Source organism: Taudactylus pleione, unplaced genomic scaffold (assembly GCF_031769625.1).
Source record: "Taudactylus pleione unplaced genomic scaffold, aTauple2 ptg000400l, whole genome shotgun sequence".
Taxonomy (NCBI): domain Eukaryota; kingdom Metazoa; phylum Chordata; class Amphibia; order Anura; family Myobatrachidae; genus Taudactylus; species Taudactylus pleione.
Window position 1 is genome coordinate 5,913,136 of NW_028284802.1, and position 22,549 is coordinate 5,935,684.

A 22,549-nucleotide genomic window follows, 5' to 3' on the forward strand; every position below is an offset into this window, starting at 1 on the left:
TGGCCAACATCTCCAATTCTAAAAACCTGCACTTTAGTAAATATACCCCTAATAATCATGCACAGGCTGCATGGCTTCATCACTGTGTTGGATCACATTCCTGCAGCTTTCACTATGCAAATTCTATCAGTATGAGAGTGAAATAAATGCAATGAAGTCATGCAGCCTGTGCAGGTCATATGTCCCTGGCATGCAATATATGACTGTACTGCTATCCTCAATAATAAATTCCTCAGCCAGTGGCTGATTATTGGAGTAACCCAATTACTAAGGTGGACCAGTTGCTAGGGATTGGTTGCTAAGGAAGCCCTCCGGGATGGCAACGTAGCGGAAGTGACGTGTGGCAGAGAGGCGTGGTCAGGATCAGCATCTGCTGACTGCAGCCAGAGTGTAAACAAGGGGGAGAGAGCGTGAGAGACAGCTCAGCTGGAGAGACAGCTGCATAGAGCACACTGACTGACCTCAGAGGAGAGGAGAGGGGCTGCCTATAGCAGGACACATAGAGAGTGAGGAGGACATAGACAGCACATCCATCTCCAGGGAGAAGTCTCTCAGTGCTGAGCAGAGTGAGACAGACTGACTGAGAGACAGCTTTGTACAATAGACAGGGAGTACATGACTTAGAGATCTTATGAGAGAGAGAGAGAGTGAGTGTCAGAGACCATTGAAATATAAACAGAAAACTAATCACTGCTCTATAGGACCAGCAGCTGACCCAGAGACCACTGAAGGTCAGATAACAGAGACAGTCACATTGGATATATGTGGCTAGACCTAGAGAAGCTGCCATGAAGTCCTAGTTGCTCAAGACCTGGGGATAAGAAAATGACACATCCGAGGAGAATACAATAGATCGAGAGCTTTCCTGTGTCCCAGGAGCAGGATGAGACTGCAGAGAGTAAGACGTGACAGGCTCTGCCTACCAGCTCTCAATGCTTCCCCTGCATCGCTGCTTATTTCTGCCTTTCATTTCTAATTCACACATCTTTCAGTTCCCTGTCCCTCCCCTGGCTTATTCTTTCCTGTATCTCCCTTTCCCCAAACTGTGTTTCCTCTGCTAACATTTTCTTCCTTCATCTGGCAACTTGCATGTACTGACCAGCATATATGGGGTTAATGTGACTGGCCTTTCAGATGCAGTATGTTCTTATGGTGCATACACACGGGACGATCGTTAGCGATATCGTAGTACGATCTCCCGGGTGTGCTGGATGATCGATAGCGAACATCCAGCACACCACGAACCCACCAACGTTGATCGCGGGTCCCTATAGTAACCTGGTTGATATCAACCAGGTTGGCCAGCATGCACGGGCGATGGACGATATCGTTATCGTCCATACGTGCCCGCGCATTGCAGGTCGTTGGGCACCGAAAAATGCACAATATGAATGATAACGTTATCGTTCTTATAGTCCATTTTAATCGTACCGTGTGTACGTACTATTACCCTTCATTCAAAATAATGGCGTCACTTGATAGCAAATAATGGTACTCTGCTACAGAATTGGGCTTAGGAGGAATGTTCTGGGTGATTGGTAATATTGCCTCCTATTCTAGGTAGAAGTCATTTAATACAGATCAATATATAGAGGTGTGGTGGCGGTATTCTGACATCTGCAATGATTGGCCATCATGAAACACTTAGCGTGGTATACATCACTCCATGAGAATATTCGGATGTATTTTTTACAGTAAAGGGTTAATAAGGTGTAAACATGGGGAGATCTCTTCACTTGATTTGGATGTGAAGGTGTTAATGACATCACAGTACGCGTGTAGTTATATATGTCATACCCATGGGGCATAAGCCATGTTCCATAACGGCAAGCGATAAATAAATACATTGGCAGAAGAGGTTATCATTTGACAAGTAAACGGTTAATGTGGTAGGACAGGTGAGATACAGTGTGTTAACATGTGGCAAGTAAAGGGTCAATGTGGTGGCAGGACAGGTTGGGTAGAGCATGTTATCATGATGAAAGTATAAGGTCAATGTGTCCGGACAGGTTGGTTACAGTGCGTTAATATGTTGCAAGTAAAGTGTTAATGTGGCAGGGTGGGTAGACAGCAGCACTGTTACATATGACAAGTAAAGGGTTAATGTGGCAGGACAGGTGGTATAAAGACTGTTACTGTGTGACATGTAAAGGGTTAATGTGGCAGGATATGTGGTGTACAGATGTTACTGTGTGTCAAGTAAAGGGTTAATGTGGCAGGACAGGTGGTATACAGATGTTACTGTGTGTCAAGTAAAGGGTTAATGTGGCAGGACAGGTGGTATTCAGATGTTACTGTGTGACAAGTAAATGGTTAATGTGGCAGGACAGGTGGTATACAGATGTTACTGTGTGTCAAGTAAAGGGTTAATGTGGCAGGACAGGTGGTATAAAGACTGTTACTGTGTGACATGTAAAGGGTTAATATGGCAGGATATGTGGTATACAGATGTTACTGTGTGACAAGTAAAGGGTTAATGTGGCAGGACAGGTGGTATACAGATGTTACTGTGTGACATGTAAAGGGTTAATGTGGCAGGACAGATGATATACAGATGTTACTGTGTGACAAGTAAAGGGTTAATGTGGCAGGACAGGTGGTATACAGATGTTACTGTGTGACATGTAAAGGGTTAATGTGGCAGGACAGGTGGTATACAGATGTTACTGTGTGACATATAAAGGGTTAATGTGGCAGGACAGGTGGTATACAGATGTTACTGTGTGACAAGTAAAGGGTTAATGTGGCAGGACAGGTGGTATACAGATGTTACTGTGTGAAAAGTAAAGGGTTAATGTGGCAGGACAGGTGGTATACAGATGTTACTGTGTGACAAGTAAAGGGTTAATGTGGCAGGATATGTGGTATACAGATGTTACTGTGTGACAAGTAAAGGGTTAATGTGGCAGGACAGGTGGTATACAGATGTTACTGTGTGACAAGTAAAGGGTTAATGTGGCAGGACAGATGGTATACAGAGGTTACTGTGTGACAAGTAAAGGGTTAATGTGGCAGTATATGTGGTGTACAGCGATAAGTTACGGGTTAATGTGGTGTCAGGATATATTTGTACAGCACGCTTACATGTGGCAAGTAAATGGTCTCAGAGAAAATTATGCGTTAATCATGTGGCCGCACAACTTGTGGGTAATGTCTGTAATTCTGGTAGCTGCTGGGTTAACGCAGTGACATATCAGGAGAGGGACAGTCTGGTTACAGGCAGGGTACCATGGTCTCTCATTATGGCAAATAATAGGTTCACGGAGAGCAGGACAAGCAGATGTCATTATGGACTCTTAGGGCAGGTATTGGGTTAATTGAGAAATTATATGGATGTAGCCTCTCTCTAGGGCTTCTGCCAGTCTTTCAAACCTGATAAAAAATAAGATCTTATTGATTCTGAGTCTATTTGAAACATCTGTATATGGTTGTGAGAGTAGGGGACAGAGTTGGGCAGTAGGAAGAGAACAGGTGGCAGAGTTGGGCAGTAGGAAGAGAACAGGTGGCAGAGTTGGGCAGTAGTAAAAGAGCAGGGAGCAGTGTAGGTCAGTAAGAAGAGAGCAGGGGGCAGAGGAGGTTATTAGGAGGAGAGCAGTAGAAGAGTTGGGCAGTGGGAAGAGAGCAGGGGGCAGTGTTGGCAGTAGAAAGAGAGCGGGAGGCAGAGGTGGTAAGTAGGAAGAGAGCAGGAGTAGAGTTGGGCAGTAGGCAGAGGCCAAGGAGCAGGGTTGGTTAGTAGGAAGATAGCAGGGGGCAGAGTTGGGCAGTAGGAAGAGAGCAGGGGGCAGAGTTGGGCAGTTGGAAGAGAGCAGGGGGCAGAGTTGGGAAGTAGGAAGAGAGCAGGGGGCAGAGTTGGGCAGTAGGCAGAGGCCAAGGAGCAGGGTTGGTTAGTAGGAAGAGAGCAGGGGGCAGAGTTGGGCATTAGGAAGAGAGCAGGGGGCAGAGTTGGGCAGTTGGAAGAGAGCAGGGGGCAGAGTTGGTCAGTAGGAAGAGAGCAGGGGGCAGAGTTGGTTAGTAGGAAGAGAGCAGGGGGCAGAGTTGGGATATAGGAAGAGAGCAGGAGGCAGCATTGGGCAGTAGGAAGAGAGCAGGGGGCAGAGTTGGGATGTAGGAAGAGCGCAGGGATTATAGTTGGGCAGTAGGAAGAGAGCAGGGGGCAGCGTTGGGCAGTAGGAAGAGAGCAATGAGCAGTAGGCAGAGGCCAGGGATCAGAGTTGGGCAGTAGGAAGAGAGCAGGGGACAGAGATGGGCAGTAGGAAGAGAGCAATGGGCAGTAGGCAGAGGCCAGGGATCAGAGTTGGGCAGTAGGAAGAGAGCAGGGGACAGAGATGGGCAGTAGGAAGAGAGCAGGGGCAGCGTTGGGCAGTAGGAAGAGAGCAGGGGACAGAGATGGGCAGTAGGCAGAGGCCAGGGATCAGGGTTGGGCAGTAGGAAGAGAGCAGGGGACAGATATGGCCAGTAGGAAGAGAGCAGGGGGCAGAGTTGGGCAGTAGGAGGAGAGCAGGGGACAGAGTTGGGCAGTAGGAAGAGAGCAGGGGACAGAGATGGGCAGTAGGAAGAGAGCAGGGGACAGAGATGGGCAGTAGGAAGAGAGCAGGGGGCAGAGATTGGCAGTAGAAAGAGAGCAGGGGACAGAGATGGGCAGTAGGAAGAGAGCAATGGACAGTAGGCAGAGGCCAGGGATCAGAGTTGGGCAGTAGGAAGAGAGCAGGGGGTAGAGATGGGCAGTAGGAAGAGAGCAGGGGACAGAGATGGGCAGTAGGAAGAGAGCAATGGGCAGTAGGCAGAGGCCAGGGATCAGAGTTGGGCAGTAGGAAGAGAGCAGGGGGCAGAGATGGGCAGTAGGAAGAGAGCAGGGGGCAGAGTTGGGCAGTAGGAAGAGAGCAGGGGACAGAGATGGGCAGTAGGAAGAGAGCAATGGGCAGTAGGAAGAGAGCAGGGATCAGAGTTGGGCAGTAGGAAGAGAGGAGGGGGCAGAAGGCAGTCCTGAGCAGGGTCCCCTGATGTGGGAGCCACTTGAGCAGGTGAAGAGTGAAGGTGACAGAAGGAATGCGATAGACAATATATTAGAATGGGAGGAACGCGGATGCACTGTCACATGTCAGAGGGTGATGTTTGTGTGTTTTCATCACCAGCCATTAGTGTCACTGACTAATATCTCTCTGCCAGACGTGTAGATAACATTCTCCTCTCACATCACTTCAGAGTTGGGTCACACAATCTCTCTTTTTGTTTACAGGGGACTTTAAACATGGCAGCTACAAGCCCCTTCTCACTGCCAATGCTCTTCCTTCTTGTGCCCCTCTTGGTGTGGCTCATAAACCCCACACTGGCCTACAGACCGGTTATCTTGGTCCATGGTCTTTTTGACAGTCCTGCCAACTTCAAGCATCTGGTGGAATACATTAATAAGGTGAGCTGAGGCTGCGTATGTGTATGTACGCGTATGTGTAGGAAAGATATGGCGTAATGAAAGAGAGCGCCCTGTGTTTATTAGATAGGAGCATACGTCGCCGCATGTTTCTGTGTGCCCATGGAAGTGGCTATTTGCACTTCCTGTGTATGTGTCTGGGGGGGCAAGATTGTTACTGTCAGTGTGTATTTGAGAGCGAAGGCTGCTATTGCGTGTATGCTTGTATGATAGGAGGCTGGTACTGCCGGTGTGAGACTGAAAGAGAGGCTGGGTATTTATGAGAAGAGAGGCTGGCGCTGGCAGGGTATTTATGAGAAGAGAGGCTGGCGCTGGCAGGGTATTTATGAGAAGAGAGGCTGGCGCTGGCAGGGTATTTATGAGAAGAGAGGCTGGCGCTGGCCGGGTATTTATGAGAAGAGAGGCTGGCGCTGGCCGGGTATTTATGAGAAGAGAGGCTGGCACTGGCAGGGTATTTATGAGAAGAGAGGCTGGCACTGGCAGGGTATTTATGAGAAGAGAGGCTGGCACTGGCAGGGTATTTATGAGAAGAGAGGCTGGCACTGGCAGGGTATTTATGAGAAGAGAGGCTGGCACTGGCAGGGTATTTATGAGAAGAGAGGCTGGTATCAACAATCTGCTAGTGTCAGAAAAGCTGGTCTGCTTTTAAAGGGAGAGGGTACTGCCTGTATTTTTAGGAGTGAAGCCCCTTCTTTCTGTGTGCTTGTACGCAGGGAAACGCTTACTGTCTGCGTGCCGATGGGGTGAGGATGGATGCTGGCACTGTTTATTTGTACCGGTGAGGAGAGCAGCTGGTACTGCCTGGCATGACTGTATGTAGAGGCAAGCATCATATGTATATGAGTATGTGGGCTACAGGAATACTGTGCATTTCGCCGTTTACGTGGCCTTAATATCACTCTCTTCTTTATGTTCCCACAGTCTCATCCGGGCACCAATATCTCCGTTTTGGACTTGTTTGACCACAAGGCGAGTTTACAGCCTCTCTGGAAGCAAGTGATGGGGTTCCGGGACGCCATCTACCCAATAATGCAGAACGCCGGCAGTGAGGGGGTGCACCTACTCTGTTACTCACAAGGTGCGAGCTTGTCATATGTGTAAATAATGTGTATGATTAATTATATGGAGCTCACTTCTGTTACTGTCTCGTGCTATATCTCTTCCCCGTCCTTGTGTTAATATCTCTGGCATCCAGTATTTCAGGATACTCCCATTCCTGAGTCTAGTCACCTGACACGACATGCCTATAACACAGTGCTCATCACGGTTTCCTCGCTAATCATTGCTCCGTATCCTATACTTCCTCTTTCCATTAATGCACAGTGATTGCCAGCAAACATATTTTGTGGCACTTTGGTGAAGAGGAAAAATTAGGAGCTGCCGGTAGACTCTTCATGGTTGTTATTTTTCAGTTTAGAGGATGAAAGCAAACATATGATTGGTTGATGGTTGATTGGTTTCTGCCTGTGCACCATTATTCATAATTGTATCTATTCTATTGTATCAACATTAGCCGGATAATGTTATATGAGATAAATATTCATGTGGCATTATCCCTGACTGTAGCCTGGACAGGATTTGTGGGTGTTGGTTTGGAATGCTTCATTTTATTGTATTATTATCTTGTATTTGATATGGCGCCATCAAGTGTCCGCAGCGTGGTACTGGGAGAATTACAATCCATCCAAACAATACAATGTACAGCACAGACAGTACAAAGGGAAAAATCATACATTGAGTTATTTACACGCTGAGGTTTTGATTCTGAGTTGACACAATTCTGCATACGTAACTATGGGCGATCAGAATCATATGCATCTCCTTTGCGTCTCCTCTTGCGGCTGAATGGTTGTAACTGGGCGTCATCTGGTCAATCACACATGGGATAAATGTCCTGAGGGCGCGTAGAAGTATTTGCTGACTTAGCAAAGTTGAGCATACGCAGATATCCATCAGATATCTTGCACATGTGGCCGACGGTATCTGGATAGAAGATAGACAAGGAGTTCCCAACCACGGTCCTCAAGGCACACTAACGGTCCATGTTTTAAGGATAGCCACACTTGAGCACAGGTGACTCAATTAGTACCTCAGTTATTTTGATTTATCCACCTGTACTGAAAAATGGATATCACTAAAACCAGGACTGTTAGTGTGCCTTGAGGACCGTGGTTGGGAATCACTGAGATAGACAATGTAAAGGTCAACAGTCAGTAGATTGACAACAAATGGTCAACATGCAATCTGTCGACAGGTTCAAATGGTTTACACACATGGTCGATACAAAAATTCTCAACCCTATTTTTATGTTTTTTCAATTATTGTGTTAAGGGTTAGGTTTGGCACTTCAGGGAGGTTTAGGGTTAGTTTGCCGGATGGGACGGTTAGGGTTAGGCACCAGGGGGAGGGTTAGGGTTAGGCACTAAGGAGAGGGTTAGGCACCAGGGAGAGGGTTAGGGTTAGGCACTAAGGAGAGGGTTAGGCACCAGGGGGAGGGTTAGGTTTAGGCACCAGGGGGAGGGTTAGGGTTAGGCACCAGGGGGAGGGTTAGGGTTAGGCACCAGGGGGAGGGTTAGGGTTAGGCACCAGGGAGAGGGTTAGGGTTAGACACTAGGAGAGGGTTAGGGTTAGGCACTAGGAGAGGGTTAGGGTTAGGCACTAGGAGAGGGTTAGGCATCAGGGGAAGGGTTAGGGTTATGCACTAAGGAGAGGGTTAGGCACTAGGGGGATGGTTAGGCACCAGGGGGAGGGTTAGGGATAGGCCCCAGGGGGAGGATTAGGCACCAGGGGGAGGGTTAGGGCTAAACACCAGGGAGAGGGTTAGGGTTATGCACTAGCGAGAGGGTTAGGGTTAGGCACTAGTGAGAGGGTTAGGCACCAAGGGAAGGGTTAGGGTTATGCACTAAGGAGAGGGTTAGCCACCAGGGGGATGGTTAGGGTTAGGCACTAGGGGGAGGGTTAGGCACCAGGGGGATGGTTAAGGATAGGCCCCAGGGGAGGGTTAGGCACCAGGGAGAGGGTTAGGGTTAGGCACCAGGGAGAGGGTTAGGGTTAGGCTCTAGTGAGAGGGTTAGGGTTAGACACCAGGGAGAGGGTTAGGGTTAGGCACCAGGGGGAGGGTTAGGGTTAGACAACAGGGAGAGGGTTATGCACCAGGGGGAGGGTTAGGCACCAGGGGGAGGGTTAGGCACCAGGGGGAGGGTTAGGCACTAGGGGGAGGGTTAGGCACCAGGGGGAGGGTTCGGGTTAGGCACTAGGAAGAGGGTTAGGCACCAGGGAGAGGGTTAGGCACTAGTGAGAGGGTTATGCACCAGGTGAAGGGTTAGGGTTAGGCACTAAGAGGGTTAAGCAACAGGGGGAGGGTTAGGGGTAGGCACTAGGGGGAGTGTTAGGCACCAGGGGGAGGGTTAAGGTTAGGCCCCAGAGGAGGGTTAGACACCAGGGAGAGGGTTAGGGTTAGGCTCTAGTGAGAGGGTTAGGCAACAGGGGGAGGGTTAGTGTTAGACACCAGGGAGAGGGTTAGGGTTAGGCACCAGGGGGAGGGTTAGAGTTAGGCACCAGGGAAAGGGTTAGGGTTATGCAGTAAGGAGAGGGTTAGGCAGTAGTGGGAGGGTTAGGCACCAGGAGAATGGTTAGGGTTAGGCACTAAGGAGAGGGTTAGGCACCAGGGGGAGGGCTAGGGTTATGCACTAGGGAGAGAGTTAGGCACCAGGGGGAGGGTTAGGGTTATGCACTAAGGAGAGGGTTAGGCACCAGGGGGGTGGTTAGGGTTAAGCACTAAGGAAAGGGTTAGGCACCTTGGGGGGTTAGGGTTATGCACTAAGGAGAGGGTTAGGCACCAGGGGGGGGGGGGGTTGGGTTAAGCACTAAGGAGAGGGTTAGGCACCAGGGAGAGGGTTAGGGTTAGGCACTAAGGAGAGGGTTAGGCACCAGGGGGAGGGTTAGGTTTAGGCACCAGGGGGAGGGTTAGGGTTAGGCACTAGGAGAGGGTTAGGGATAGGCACTAGTGAGAGGGTTAGGCATCAGGGGAAGGGTTAGGGTTATGCACTAAGGAGAGGGTTAGGCACTAGGGGGATGGCTAGGCACCAGGGGGAGGGTTAGGGATAGGCCCCAGGGGGAGGATTAGGCACCAGGGGGAGGGTTAGGGTTAGGCACTAGGAGAGGGTTAGGGATAGGCACTAGTGAGAGGGTTAGGCACCAAGGGAAGGGTTAGGGTTAGGCACTAAGGAGAGGGTTAGGCACCAGGGGGAGGGCTAGGGTTAGGCACTAGGGGGAGGGTTAGGCACCAGGGGGAGGGTTAGGGTTAGGCACTAAGGAGAGGGTTAGGCACCAGGGGGAGGGTTAGGGTTATGCACTAAGGAGATGGTTAGGCACCAGGGGGGTGGTTAGGGTTAAGCACTAAGGAAAGGGTTAGGCACCTTGGGGGGTTTGGGCTATGCACTAAGGAGAGGGTTAGGCATCAGGGGGGGGGGTTGGGTTAAGCACTAAGGAGAGGGTTAGGCACCAGGGGGAGGCTTAGGGTTAAGCACTAAGGAGAGGGTTAGGCACCAGGGAGAGGGTTAGGGTTAGGCACTAAGGAGAGGGTTAGGCACCAGGGGGAGGGTTAGGTTTAGGCACCAGGGGGAGGGTTAGGGTCAGGCACTAGGAGAGGGTTAGGGATAGGCACTAGTGAGAGGGTTAGGCATCAGGGGAAGGGTTAGGGTTATGCACTAAGGAGAGGGTTAGGCACTAGGGGGATGGCTAGGCACCAGGGGGAAGGTTAGGGATAGGCCCCAGGGGGAGGATTAGGCACCAGGGGGAGGGTTAGGGTTATGCACTAGCGAGAGGGTTAGGCACTAGTGAGAGGGTTAGGCACCAAGGGAAGGGTTAGGGTTAGGCACTAAGGAGAGGGTTAGGCACCAGGGAGAGGGTTAGGGTTAGGCACTAGTGAGAGGGTTATGCACCAGGTGAAGGGATAGGGTTATGCACTAAGGAGAGGGTTAGGCAACAGGGGGAGGGTTAGGGGTAGCCACTAGGGGGAGGGTTAAGGTTAGGCCCCAGGGGGAGGGTTAGACACCAGGGAGAGGGTTAGGGTTAGGCACCAGGGAGAGGGTTAGGGTTAGGCTCTAGTGAGAGGGTTAGGCAACAGTGGGAGGGTTAGGGTTAGGCACCAGGGGGAGGGTTAGGGTTAGGCACCAGGGGGAGGGTTAGGGTTATGCACTAAGGAGAGGGTTAGGCAGTAGGGGGGAGGGTTAGGCACCAGGAGAAGGGTTGGGGTTAGGCACTAAGGAGAGGGTTAGGCACCAGGGGGAGGGCTAGGGTTATGCACTAGGGAGAGGGTTAGGCACCAGGGGGAGGGTTAGGGTTATGCACGGGTTAGGCACCAGGGGGGTGGTTAGGGTTAAGCACTAAGCAGAGGGTTAGGCACCTTGGGGGGTTAGGGTTATGCACTAAGGAGAGGGTTAGGCACCAGAGGGGGTTTGGGTTAAGCACTAAGGAGAGGGTTAGGCACCAGGGGGAGGCTTAGGGTTAAGCACTAAGGAGAGGGTTAGGCACCAGGGGGAGGGTTAGGGTTAAGCACTAAGGAGAGGGTTAGGCACCAGGGGGAGGGTTAGGGTTAAGCACTAAGGAGAGGGTTAGGCACCAGGGGGAGGGTTAGGGTTAAGCACTAAGGAGAGGGTTAGGCACCAGGGGGAGGGTTAGGGTTAAGCACTAAGGAGAGGGTTAGGCACCAGGGGGAGGGTTAGGGTTATGCACTAAGGAGAGGGTTAGGCACCAGGGGGAGGGTTAGGGTTATGCACTAAGGAGAGGGTTAGGCACCAGGGGGAGGGTTAGGCAAAAAAAAAAATGTGTCAACCATTTTTTTGCATCAACACTTGAACATGTCGATCTTCTGTCCCTGTCGACCTAGTGCTTGTCGATGATCTGGCGTCAACCTATTGCCTGTCTACCTTTACAGTGTCGATCTTTTATACCACATCAGTGGTCGACTTACATGCAACTCTAGATCAGGCCCTGTGTGAGTGACAGTAAGTAGCAGTAGCACACAATAACCCAGTGCTCTGGGAAGGGCGGACAGAAAAGATCACAGTTGCAAAGTGGTATTGCACTGGACACAAGCTTAGTCCGAGAGGGTGGAGGGCCCTGCCCTTTAGAGCTTACAGTCTAGGGGGGTATAACTTGGAGGTGAACTGGGAAGAGATGAGGGTTAAGGACAGAGAACATGAGCTAAGAGTGTGAGGGGAGCTGGTGGGCTTTAATGAAAATTCTAGAAAACCCTTACTGCGCACGCGTGAGCCATTGTGCGCAATGGCTATGCATTTGAATATGACCGCTATGACTTGAGAGACGACGTCTGCGATCCATGGGTGGAGATAGGGAGGTGACCTAAATTCATTGCAAAAAGAGGAGGTGGCACGGAGGTGTTATGGGTGTGTTTTCGGCATGCGGCTGCATTCTCTCTTGCAGCACTGCAAGCACAGCGGCCATACTTTGAGAAAGTCACAAGGGAGACTCTGCGCCAGGCAGGGGCTGCTCGGGGATGTGGTTGTTGAGACTGATGTTGCGTCAATGGTGGAGTGATTGGACACCACCTGCGCAGTTGAGCATTGCACATATAGGTACAGTGGGCATCACAGGGTTAGCTCAGTCCATTACACTATAAATACATGAATAAGAGGAATGTTTCAGCTGCACTCGCATATTCTCACACTTGCCTGAATCGGGCCCTTAGACTGGATTCTGTAGGGGAAGGGGACACCATGAAGGAGAGGCCAAATCAGAGCGACGAGCCAGGAAGATGAACAGCAGCATTGACGGTGGAGAAAGTAAGACAAAAGGCAGGAGGTTGCAGAAGTCCAGGCGGGAGATGACAAGGGCATTAATAAGAGATTTGGTAGCATTCAGAATGAGGAAGGGCCTGATCCTGGAGATTAAAACCAAAGTGACTGCACTGTTGTATAAAATTCAATACATATACCTGTTGTCAAATGATCACAATGGCCTCAAGGAAAAAAACATTTAATAACAACACATATAATAGAAATAATATATTAAAAACATCTTTATAAAACTGTAATTCCCATCATCTTTGGTATAAAAGAGCGCAGAGAAATAGGCATCAGATATGTTCGTATAAAAAAATAAAAATAAATCTGAGTTGTTTTTTTAGGGGTGCCGAATTCATAAAATAGACAGTCTCAACCTGGATGTTCCAGTCTGTGATATATATCACAAAAGTTCCATAGCAAGACAGATTGTCACTTAGAGCCATATCCAATTATCCCCGAATACTGTTTGGGCGATAATTGATCCCCGCGATTGGCGATAAACGGGGATTTTTTGCCGATAATCCCCGATTTTTGCCAATATTTTTTTCATTCCTATCCTATTAATTTGGGCGCATTAATAGGATAGTTCACCCATTAACACATAGTTGCCGCGATAAGCTCGCGGCCCTATGTGTTCTCACCTTTTTTTGGGCGAAAAAACGGCACTTATCTTGGATTTTTTTTCAGGACACATCAGGTCCCGAAAAAAAAACCCTGATAAGTGCCGTCGTCATGCCGACCACGGGGGTAATTGGATAGCCCCAGGTGAGCTAATTAGCTGCGGTAATTTACCGCGGCTAATTGGATAATATTAATATCCCCAGCTTGAAACATCTATAAGTTAGATGTAACTCACCGCTGTGCCCTACGTCTGGGAGATGTTGAAAAGTCAGAAGCAGCTGGATTGCAGATTACATGAATGTGACGATGACAAAATCTGGTAGTGGACAGGATAGTGTTATTATCAGAAAGAGACGTGATCCTGCAAGGGGGAAAACAATAAGAGCAGTGTTGCATTAAAGAACGTTGACAATGTTGAGTTGAAAAAAGCGGAGAGACATCCAGGAAAAGATGGAAGAGAGACAGTTGGAGATGTGAGAGTGGGCGGATGGGGTAAGTTAAAGGGAGGAGAAGTATATTTGTGTAACATCAGCATAATGGTGGTACTGAAATCCAAAGGAGCTGATGAGACCACCAAAGGGACCAATGACAGTACCTTGGAGGGCGCTCACATGAAGAGGAAGGGAGGGAAGGTAGAGTTGGAAGCAGAGACAGAAGAAACGGTTAGACATGTAGGAGGACAGCCATGAGAGGTCAGTGCCACAGAGCCCAAGAGCGGGTGCTTAACAGTGTCAAAGACAGCTGGCTGGTCAGGAAGGATGCACATGGAAAATGACCCGTATACCATTAGCAGTAAGAATGTCACTGGTGATCTTGGCAAGGACAGTTTTTGTGGAAGGACAAAGTAAAAGCCAGGGTAAGAGTGGGAGGTAAGGAAGGTGGCCAGATGTTGGAAGACAAGTCATTCCAAGAGTCTTGAGGCAAAGATGAGGAGATAGATGAGGGTATAAGGGAGCCATGGTCCAGAGGAGGTTTTGTTAGAATGGCTCAGACATGTTTAAAGGAGGAGGGGACGATGCTGGTGACGCTAACTCTTCTTGAAACTACTATGAAATGTGTGTGAAATAAATGGTTATCTCTCCATCTTTCTCTCTCTCTGCTCAGGAGGATTAATCTGTCGAGGTCTCCTAGAGACTATTCCAGACCACAACGTGGACACTTTCATTTCCTTGTCCTCCCCTCTGATGGGACAGTATGGAGGTGAGACTCCTCGTGTATCTACAAATATGCACAACATACAGTATGTAACAGGTCAGGGGTGGAGGTGGTGGGATTTTTGCAGGCTCCCCATGCCTATGGCCCACACTATAAAGAACGTCCTAAAATGGTCACTGATGTGAAAGCTGTTTCTGTCTTTGATTACTAGTGATGTCAGAGAGTGGCAGAGATAAGGATATATTCCACGGCTGTATACAAGTTCTCCCATCATCACCCCATGTATTATTATCAAGATCCTGACAGACAACTGTATTGCCTACTAAGGACCTGTATGTTTGATTCCTCCAGATAACTTGCTCATTTAATAACTTGATGCAAAGAGATGGTGTAACCCATAGCAACTAGATTTGAGCTTTCATTAAGCTGCTTCGTGCCGAGATCCTATTGGTTGATGTGCGTTACACATCACTTTATTGTGCTCATGATATGGAGTAACCTTATTGGCTTTAATGTTATTTGATAGTCTACCCAATGAAGCATTCCAGTGGCATGCCTTGGTAATATACCCGGGCGCCGTGAGATTAGGAAAGTAATACAATATACCCTATTGACAACCAACATTTATATAAACTTCTATAAATGTATATACAGTTAAGGAGAAATTAAAATAAAATGACCCAGTATCAGTGTTAAGTACAGTAAATGAATGTATAGTGCCCAGTACTGAGAATGGGATGTAGTTAATATGCCGGCGGACGGGATGCCGGCCACTGATATACCGATGCTGGAATCCCACCGCCCGGCAAAATGCTGACGCCACTAACCTGAAGGGGATCAGGATACTGGCGTCGGGAATCCCGAACAACGGATCCAGTAAGTATCAGCGTTAGCCTGGGAATGGGGGGGTTGGGTTTAGGGACCCACGAGGGGAAATTAGGGTTAGGCAACCCCAGGGAGGGTTATGGTTAGACTGCAGGGAGGGGGGGTTAGGGCTCGGCACCACCGGGGGGGGCGAGGTTAAGGTTAGGCACACCAGGGAGATACGGGTTAGGCACCACTAAGGGGGGGTTAGGGAGGATAGGGGAGGAATGGGGTACTTACCTGCCCCTGTCGGGATGTTCATTTATCAGGCTTTCGGCATCCCACTTCCAAATAAACATTGGGGGATACTTGTCTACTCTCCTGGAACGGCTGGGAGGCTCCTGATAATCATGTGGCGCCACCCGGAAAAGTGGTCAAGTCTCCTGGAGCTGAATTGCGTACAATGGCAGTAATCTTGTCGTATGGCAGGAGGCATGGTCACGTCACCCCCATCCGCCTCCTATGCCACACACCGCCTCTTTTTACACGCCATGCCCCAATCTCTGCCAACCTGGCTGCCAGAAAGTCTGCCACTATACTTTAGGGGCCTGATTCAGCATTGGGGGTAAAGCAAAACAAAGCAAGTAACTCTGCACCTGGATTACCCACGCTGCACCTCAAGGGGTGCAAATACATGTATTATTTTTTGCATGCATGGTAAATACTGGCTGCCCTTGCATGTGACCCACCAATGGTGGATATATTTATTTTTACACTGCAATTTAGATTTGAGTTTGGACGCCCGTCACAAATGTAAATCTCTTCAAGTTTGTCATCTGCCTCCCACAGCGCAGCATGCTATTTCCCAGGTGCACAGTTACCTGCTCTTTATGTTGCTTTACTCCAGACTCGGAATCAGAACCTAAATGAATACAAGTGCCTGCCATTACAGGATTTGAGGTCATTGTATTGAATGAGGGAACTATTAACAATTGTAGTACAAACAATGTGATTCGCTATGCTGCAACTCCCAGGACTCATTGCTGGGTCCCCATTCAACTATTTACATGCACCCCCATCATGTTCTAACTGTAGTGCCTGCCATATATTCTGCAGTCTGCAGCGGAGGAGGAAGTATCAGGTTATATGTCAGGGTGGCAATACTTCTCCTTTATGGGACGCTTGTTGATGGGTTGTCAGACCTGTCTTATGTAACATTACTGTGTGGCTATTTTAGGATCACAAGGCTATCGTAACCTTATCCGCATGCCTCCCAGAAATCTCTCTCTCTGATATCCATTCTAGAAAAAGGCGATAGTGAAAGTCACAGGTAATATGTGATAATATGGAACCAAGGGGGAGATTTATCAAATCTTCAGAAAGATAAAAGTGGAGAAGTTGCTCATAGCAACCAATTAGCTTCTAACTGTCATTTTCGTGATGTAGTCATAATATCATCATCACATTCTGCACATACGAGAGGGGAGGGTTAGGCTATGGGAGAGGAGGGTTAGGCTACGGGTGAAAGGTCAGGGTTAGGCTAAAGTTGGGTAGGGTAAGGCTACTGGAGGAGAGGGGAGGGTAAGGCTACTGGAGGAGAGGGTTAGGCTACTGGAAGGGAGGGTCAGGGTTAGGCTACGGGAGGGTTAGGGTTAGACTACAGGAAAAAGGAGAGGGTTAGGCTGCAGGAGGGGAGGGTTAGGCTATGGGAGGGGGGAGGTTAGACTACTGGAGGGGAGGGTTAGGCTACGGGAGTGAAGGATTAGGGTTAGGCTACAGGGGGAAGGCTAGGGTTAGGCTACGGCAGGGGACGTTAGGAGGGTTAGGGTTATGCCGAGTACACACTAGACGATATGTTGTACGATTTGGCCAGATCGGACGACATATCGGGCACATCCTCTATGGTGTAGCAGCTATGTCACTGACGAAGTGCGTATGCATTCAGGTCCGACGGACGACATCATTAGCAAGGGCCATGCTGCAGAATGCAACATTGCCCCCGTCCTTGCACCTTCGCTACCAGCATCGGCAAGTGTGTACGTACGGGAGGGGAGGGTTAGTGTTAGGCTCCGGGAGGTGAAGGTTAGGGTTAGGCTACGGGAGGAGAGGGTTAGTGTTAGGGTCCGGTAGGTGAAGGTTAGGGTTAGGCTACGGGAGGGGAGGGTTAGTGTTAGGATCCAGGAGGGGAGGGTTAGGGTTAGGCTACGTCCGTGTTGTAACACATTCCCTTACTTCACCCAGTAGTAACACATTTGACATTCCCCCTCGATCACATGTGTAGTAGCACATTTTACTCTCACCTCTGTAGTAACACATTCCCTTCCCTCACAATTCAAATAAGGGAGCCGCACCAACTACCAGTGATGTTTGGCAGCACTTGGGGTGACAGTTAGTGTTTTAGGGGTCTATTTACTAAGCAGTGTTAGGAGACAGAGTGAAAAGTGATAAGAAAGTAATAAGGTGCCAGCCAATCAGCTCCCAACTGTCATTTTTCAAACAGCCTGTGAGATGACAGTTGGGAGCTGATTGGCTGACACCTTATCACTTTCTTATCACTTTTCACTCTGTCTCCTAACACTGTAGGATCCAGGAGGGGAGGGTTAGGGTTAAGTTCCGGGAGGGTAGGGTTAGGGTTAGGCTACGGGAGGGGAGGGTTAGTGTTAGGCTCCGGGAGGGTAGGGTTAGGCTACGGGAGGGGAAGGATAGTGTTAGGGTCCGGGAGGTGAAGGTTAGGTTTAGGCTACGGGAGGTGAGGGTTAGTGTAGGCTCCGGGAGGTGAAGGTTAGGGTTAGGCTACGAGAGGGGAGGGTTAGGGTTAGTGTTAGGATCCAGGAGGGGAGGGTTAGGGTTAGGCTACGGGAGGGTAGGGTTAGGCTACGGGAGGGGAGAGTTTGTGTTAGGCTCTGGGAGGTGAAGGTTAGGACTAGGCTACGGGAGGGGAGGGTTAGTGTTAGGCTTCGGGAGGTGAAGGTTAGGGTTAGGCTACGGGAGGGGAGGGTTAGTGTTAGGCTCCGGGAGGTGAAGGTTAGGGCTAGGCTACGGGAGGGTAGGGTTAGGCTATGGGAGGGGAGGGTTAGTGTTAGGCTCTGGGAGGTGAAGATTAGGGCTAGGCTATGGGAGGGGAGGGTTAGTGTTAGGCTCCGGGAGCTGAAGGTTAGGGTTAGGCTACGGGAGGGGAGGGTTAGGGTTAGTGTTAGGATACTGGAGGGGAGGGTTAGGCTACGGGAGGGTAGGGTTAGGGTTAGGCTACGGGAGGGGAGGGTTAGGGTTAGGCTCCGGGAGGGTAGGGTTAGGCTACGGGAGGGGAGGGATAGTGTTAGGGTCCGGGAGGTGAAGGTTAGGTTTAGGCTACGGGAGGGGAGGGTTAGTGTAGGCTCCGGGAGGTGAAGGTTAGGGTTAGGCTACGGGAGGGGAGGGTTAGTGTTAGGATCCAGGAGGGAAGGGTTAGGGTTAGGCTACGGGAGGGTAGGGTTAGGCTACGGGAGGGGAGGGTTAGTGTTAGGCTCTGGGAGGTGAAGGTTAGGGCTAGGCTACGGGAGGGGAGGGGGTTAGTGTTAGGCTTCGGGAGGTGAAGGTTAGGTTTAGGCTACGGGAGGGGAGGGGTAGTGTTAGGCTCCGGGAGGTGAAGGTTAGGGCTAGGCTACGGGAGGGTAGGGTTAGGCTACGGGAGGGGAGGGTTAGGGTTAGGCTACGGGAGGGTAGGGTTAGGCTACGGGAGGGGAGATTTAGTGTTAGGCTCTGGGAGGTGAAGGTTAGGGCTAGGCTACGGGAGGGGAGGGTTAGTGTTAGGCTTCGGGAGGTGAAGGTTAGGGCTAGGCTCCGGGAGGGTAGGGTTAGGCTACGGGAGGGGAGGGTTAGTGTTAGGCTCTGGGAGGTGAAGGTTAGGGCTAGGCTTCGGGAGGGGAGGGTTAGTGTTAGGCTTCGGGAGGGGAGGGTTAGGGTTAGGCTACGGGAGGGTAGGGTTAGGGTTAGGCTACAGGAAGGGAGGATTGAGGTTAGGCAATAGGGGAAAGTGTTATGGTTAGGTTGGGGGAGGAGAGGGTTAGGGTTAGGCAATAGGGGGAGGGTTATGTTTAGGTTGTGGGAGGGGAGGGTTGGGATTAGTGATATACTCACCACCGGAAGCCACACTGGATAGTCTGTAAATTCCTATCACCTGACCGCCAGACCCGGAAGACACCACTTTAGCTGCCATGCCAGGTAAGTTACCACTAGACCACCTGGAACGTTCTGTTGACATTCTAATCATGTTGACATGATGAATGTCATTGCGGTCAATGTCGACACTACAATCATTTAGATATTATTACAGTTGACATGATGGATGCCATGGAAATATACCACACCAGTCGTTTTTCTAGCACTTCCTGTAAAATGACACTTAGTAGCTGATTGGTTGGTCTGGGCAACTTCAATCTCCCCCCAAATATTTTATTATATCACCCGGGTAGACGGTAGATCACTGTTTTTCAACCAATGTGCCGCAGCACACTATTGTGCCGCTAGCGGTTCTCAGGTGTGCCACCAAAGATGCGCCCACCAGTGATTGTGTTTTTGATTTTTTTCTGTGGTTGTGTCTCTTCTGTGGTCTCACTGTTATTATATTTTTTTTTCTGTGAGGCCCATTGTGATTGTGTTTTATTTCTACTAATTTTATCAGAAATAATAACAAATCATAACAAATATCAACATATGTAATATATGTTATTATATATTGTATTCGAAAAAAAACGTCTAATACTGTGCCTTGGCAGTTTTAAAATCTCGTTTAGTGTGCCACGAGTTGAAAAAGGCTGAAAATCACTGCCTTAGATATTTTCTGTTTCCATTTCCATCTAACCACTCCAGTAACACATTAATCCTTCACCTTTACAGTAATGCATCCCCTCCCTCACTGCTATATTAAGACATTGACATCCCTCGCCTGTGTACCAACACATTCCACTCCCTCACCTCTATAATAACACATTATCTTTGCTTTGCTCACCTCTGTAGTAACACATTCCCCTCCCTCACAACTGTAGTAACTTATTCCCTTCCCTTACTGCTATAGTAACACATTAGGCCAGTCATGCCTGTAGTAACACATTCCCCTGCCTCACCTCTGGAGTAACACATTACCCCCGCTCACCCCCGTTGTATTCCCCTCCCTCACCTGTGTAAAAATACAATCCCTCCCTCACACCTGTAGTAACACATTACCCTCTTTCGCCCCTGTAGTAACTTATTCCCCTCGATCACCTCTGGAGTAACACATTCCCCTCCCTCACCTCTGTAGTAACACTTCACCCCCACTCAACCCTGTAGTAACAACACATTCCCCTCCCTCGTCCATGTTGTTATACATTCCCTTCACCCAGTAGTAACACATTTGACATTCCCCCTCGATCACGTGTAGTAACACATTTTACTCTCACCTCTGTAGTAACACATTCCCTTCCCTCACTATTCAAATAAGGGAACCGCACCAACTGCCAGTGATGTTTGGCAGCACTTGGGGTGACTGTTAGTGTTTTAGGGGGTCTATTTACTAAGCAGTGTTAGGAGACAGAGTGATAAGGTGCCAGCCAATTAGCTCCCAACTGTCATTTTTCAAACACAGCCTGTGAGATGACAGTTGGGAGCTGATTGGCTGGCACCTTATCACTTTCTTATCACTTTTCACTCTGTCTCCTAACACTGCTTAGTAAATAGACCCCTCAATATGAACTGTGCTACAGCGACGATGAGACAGTCAGGCAGGACATTGCACAGAGGGAGGAACCATTTTAGCCCTTTTCACCCCCTTAGGAGTCGAATTTCAAAAAAATCCCTTCTTAGTGGGCACCTGCGTCATGGAAGGAATATACTCCTCGATTTTCATGTTTGCAGGTCCAGGGGTTGGTGCTGGGCGTTAATGAGTCAGTCAGTCAGGACATCTTATATATATATTCCATAAAACACTGTACAGTGGTGTAATGAAGCATAATTGCCTCATTCCTCATGTGGTAAAAAGCAAGTGTCACACGGGGCAATGCAGTCGGGCACCATGAGATAGGCACGTGGGCAGGGAATGCTCAGTCCGTGTAACATGTTCGTCTTCCTCTCGGTACTGGTGGCTCTGCTGATACAATACTGACCTCTCTCTCACTCACCTCACCCCTCCTTATTGTTACAGCGCAGTTTGTGTGCCTTTATGGCTTACTAGCCCAGAGGTATTCTGATAACATACAGTTATTGGTGATAGAGAAGCCAGGGTAAGACCTGTGGGTATATATCAGTGGTTCTCAGACCTGCCCTCCCTGTATTCCAAATATATATGAGGTCACTTTGTGCCACGTGCGGTGGTCTTTAGGGAGTACTGGGCACTAGATTTAGGATAATAAACACTAGATAAATACAGACTGCAATAAAGTAACTACGGATACCTGTTTGTTGCCTTATACAGTCTTTTCAGGACCGTCACCCGTGTTGCTGGCGGGCGTGCAGCCTTTTAGCCCCCGCAAAAGTGTATTTTTAAAATAGGAACTAAAGAGTGATAAGGAAGCAAATGTTTCCTCTTTATATTTACTATTGTGTCTGTTACCGGCGTCATTGTCTCACTATGGGCCACATTCAGTGGTGCACGCAGGGACAGCTGCGGTTTTTGGGGACGCTCATCTGCAAATTTATGCCAGTGATGCTATAAAGCCCTTCCCTGATGTACATCCGTACGCATGAACGTGCAAACACTGACACCCCCCCCCCCCCACCCCGCTTTCCATATGTGTAGGCGCTGATATACCGCCTGGTGGTTCCTTAGACGCCACCATCGGTCGCACCATCAAAACTTGCTCCAGCCCTACGCCAGGTGCAGATTCTCCATCAGAGGGCCTGATTCAGCAAGGATCGCTATCCTGCTTATACACACGCAACGCAGTTGCTAATATCAGCGGTGATATGTAAATGTTTGCATTCGCATTGTGATCGCAGCCTGACATAAGGACGCCCACTTCCCCGTACTTACATCCGTATACTTTGGCAACATAGTGAAACCATCGGTAACATCGGACCCATACGCACAGGTAAGGCAGGTCAGACCTCACTCAGGAACTGCTAACTTCAGCGTACGCTATGAGGTCTCAGGCTGCGTATGGTATCACAGTGGCTAATTAATGCACGCTCATACAATGGCGTTGAAACGCGCTGGCACGCCTGCATTTGCCCAACCACACCCCGTCACCACCCACAAACGGCACTTCCTGTCAATCACTCTTTGATGGGTCTGCGTGGTCACTGCTATCGCAGTCCCGATAGCAGCGTCTTGTTCATGCCCTGCGATGCGTACGCATGTGCAGCGTGAAATAATTGGCCGATTGCGTGCATATAAGCAACTGCGATCCCTGCTGAATCTGGCCCTGAGTACGGTCTCTAATGTGAGCAATTGCGCATCTGTGTAAGCAACCACTTTGGCAACACTCTCACAGAACTCCCATAAGGCGGGCCATCTACGTGCGTGCGCTAAGACGCCTCCCAGCCACTGCCCAGGACTGCTCAGTTTGTGGGCGGCCCTACTGACAGCACTCGTGATGTCAGTAGTGAGCTTCCTGCTCAATTTGAGCAGGAAGCTCACTGGGGCTTGCGGCAGACGAGATCCTACCACAAGGGTCTCGTCGCAGGCCCGATGGTCGCGATAATCGTGATGAATGTCATTGCGGTCAATGTCGACACTACAATCATTTAGATATTATTACAGTTGACATGATGGATGCCA

The 22,549-nt window shown here is 49.4% G+C and overlaps 1 protein-coding gene across 2 annotated transcripts in view; it reads left to right on the forward strand.

Annotated features, from left to right (window-relative positions):
* Positions 1 to 327: 327 nt before the first annotated feature.
* The window catches only part of PPT2 (palmitoyl-protein thioesterase 2), a 38,301-nt gene continuing 16,079 nt past the window's right edge, over positions 328 to 22,549 (forward strand). The window contains exons 1-4 of one of the 2 annotated variants that reach the window (XM_088446689.1): positions 328 to 898; positions 5,237 to 5,410; positions 6,350 to 6,506; positions 13,963 to 14,058. In XM_088446689.1, the coding sequence (XP_088302815.1) occupies positions 884 to 898; positions 5,237 to 5,410; positions 6,350 to 6,506; positions 13,963 to 14,058 (442 nt within the window). In that variant the 5' untranslated portion in view covers positions 328 to 883. The remainder of the gene's footprint in view (positions 899 to 5,236; positions 5,411 to 6,349; positions 6,507 to 13,962; positions 14,059 to 22,549) is intronic. The other variant, XM_088446688.1, reaches the window with a different exon arrangement.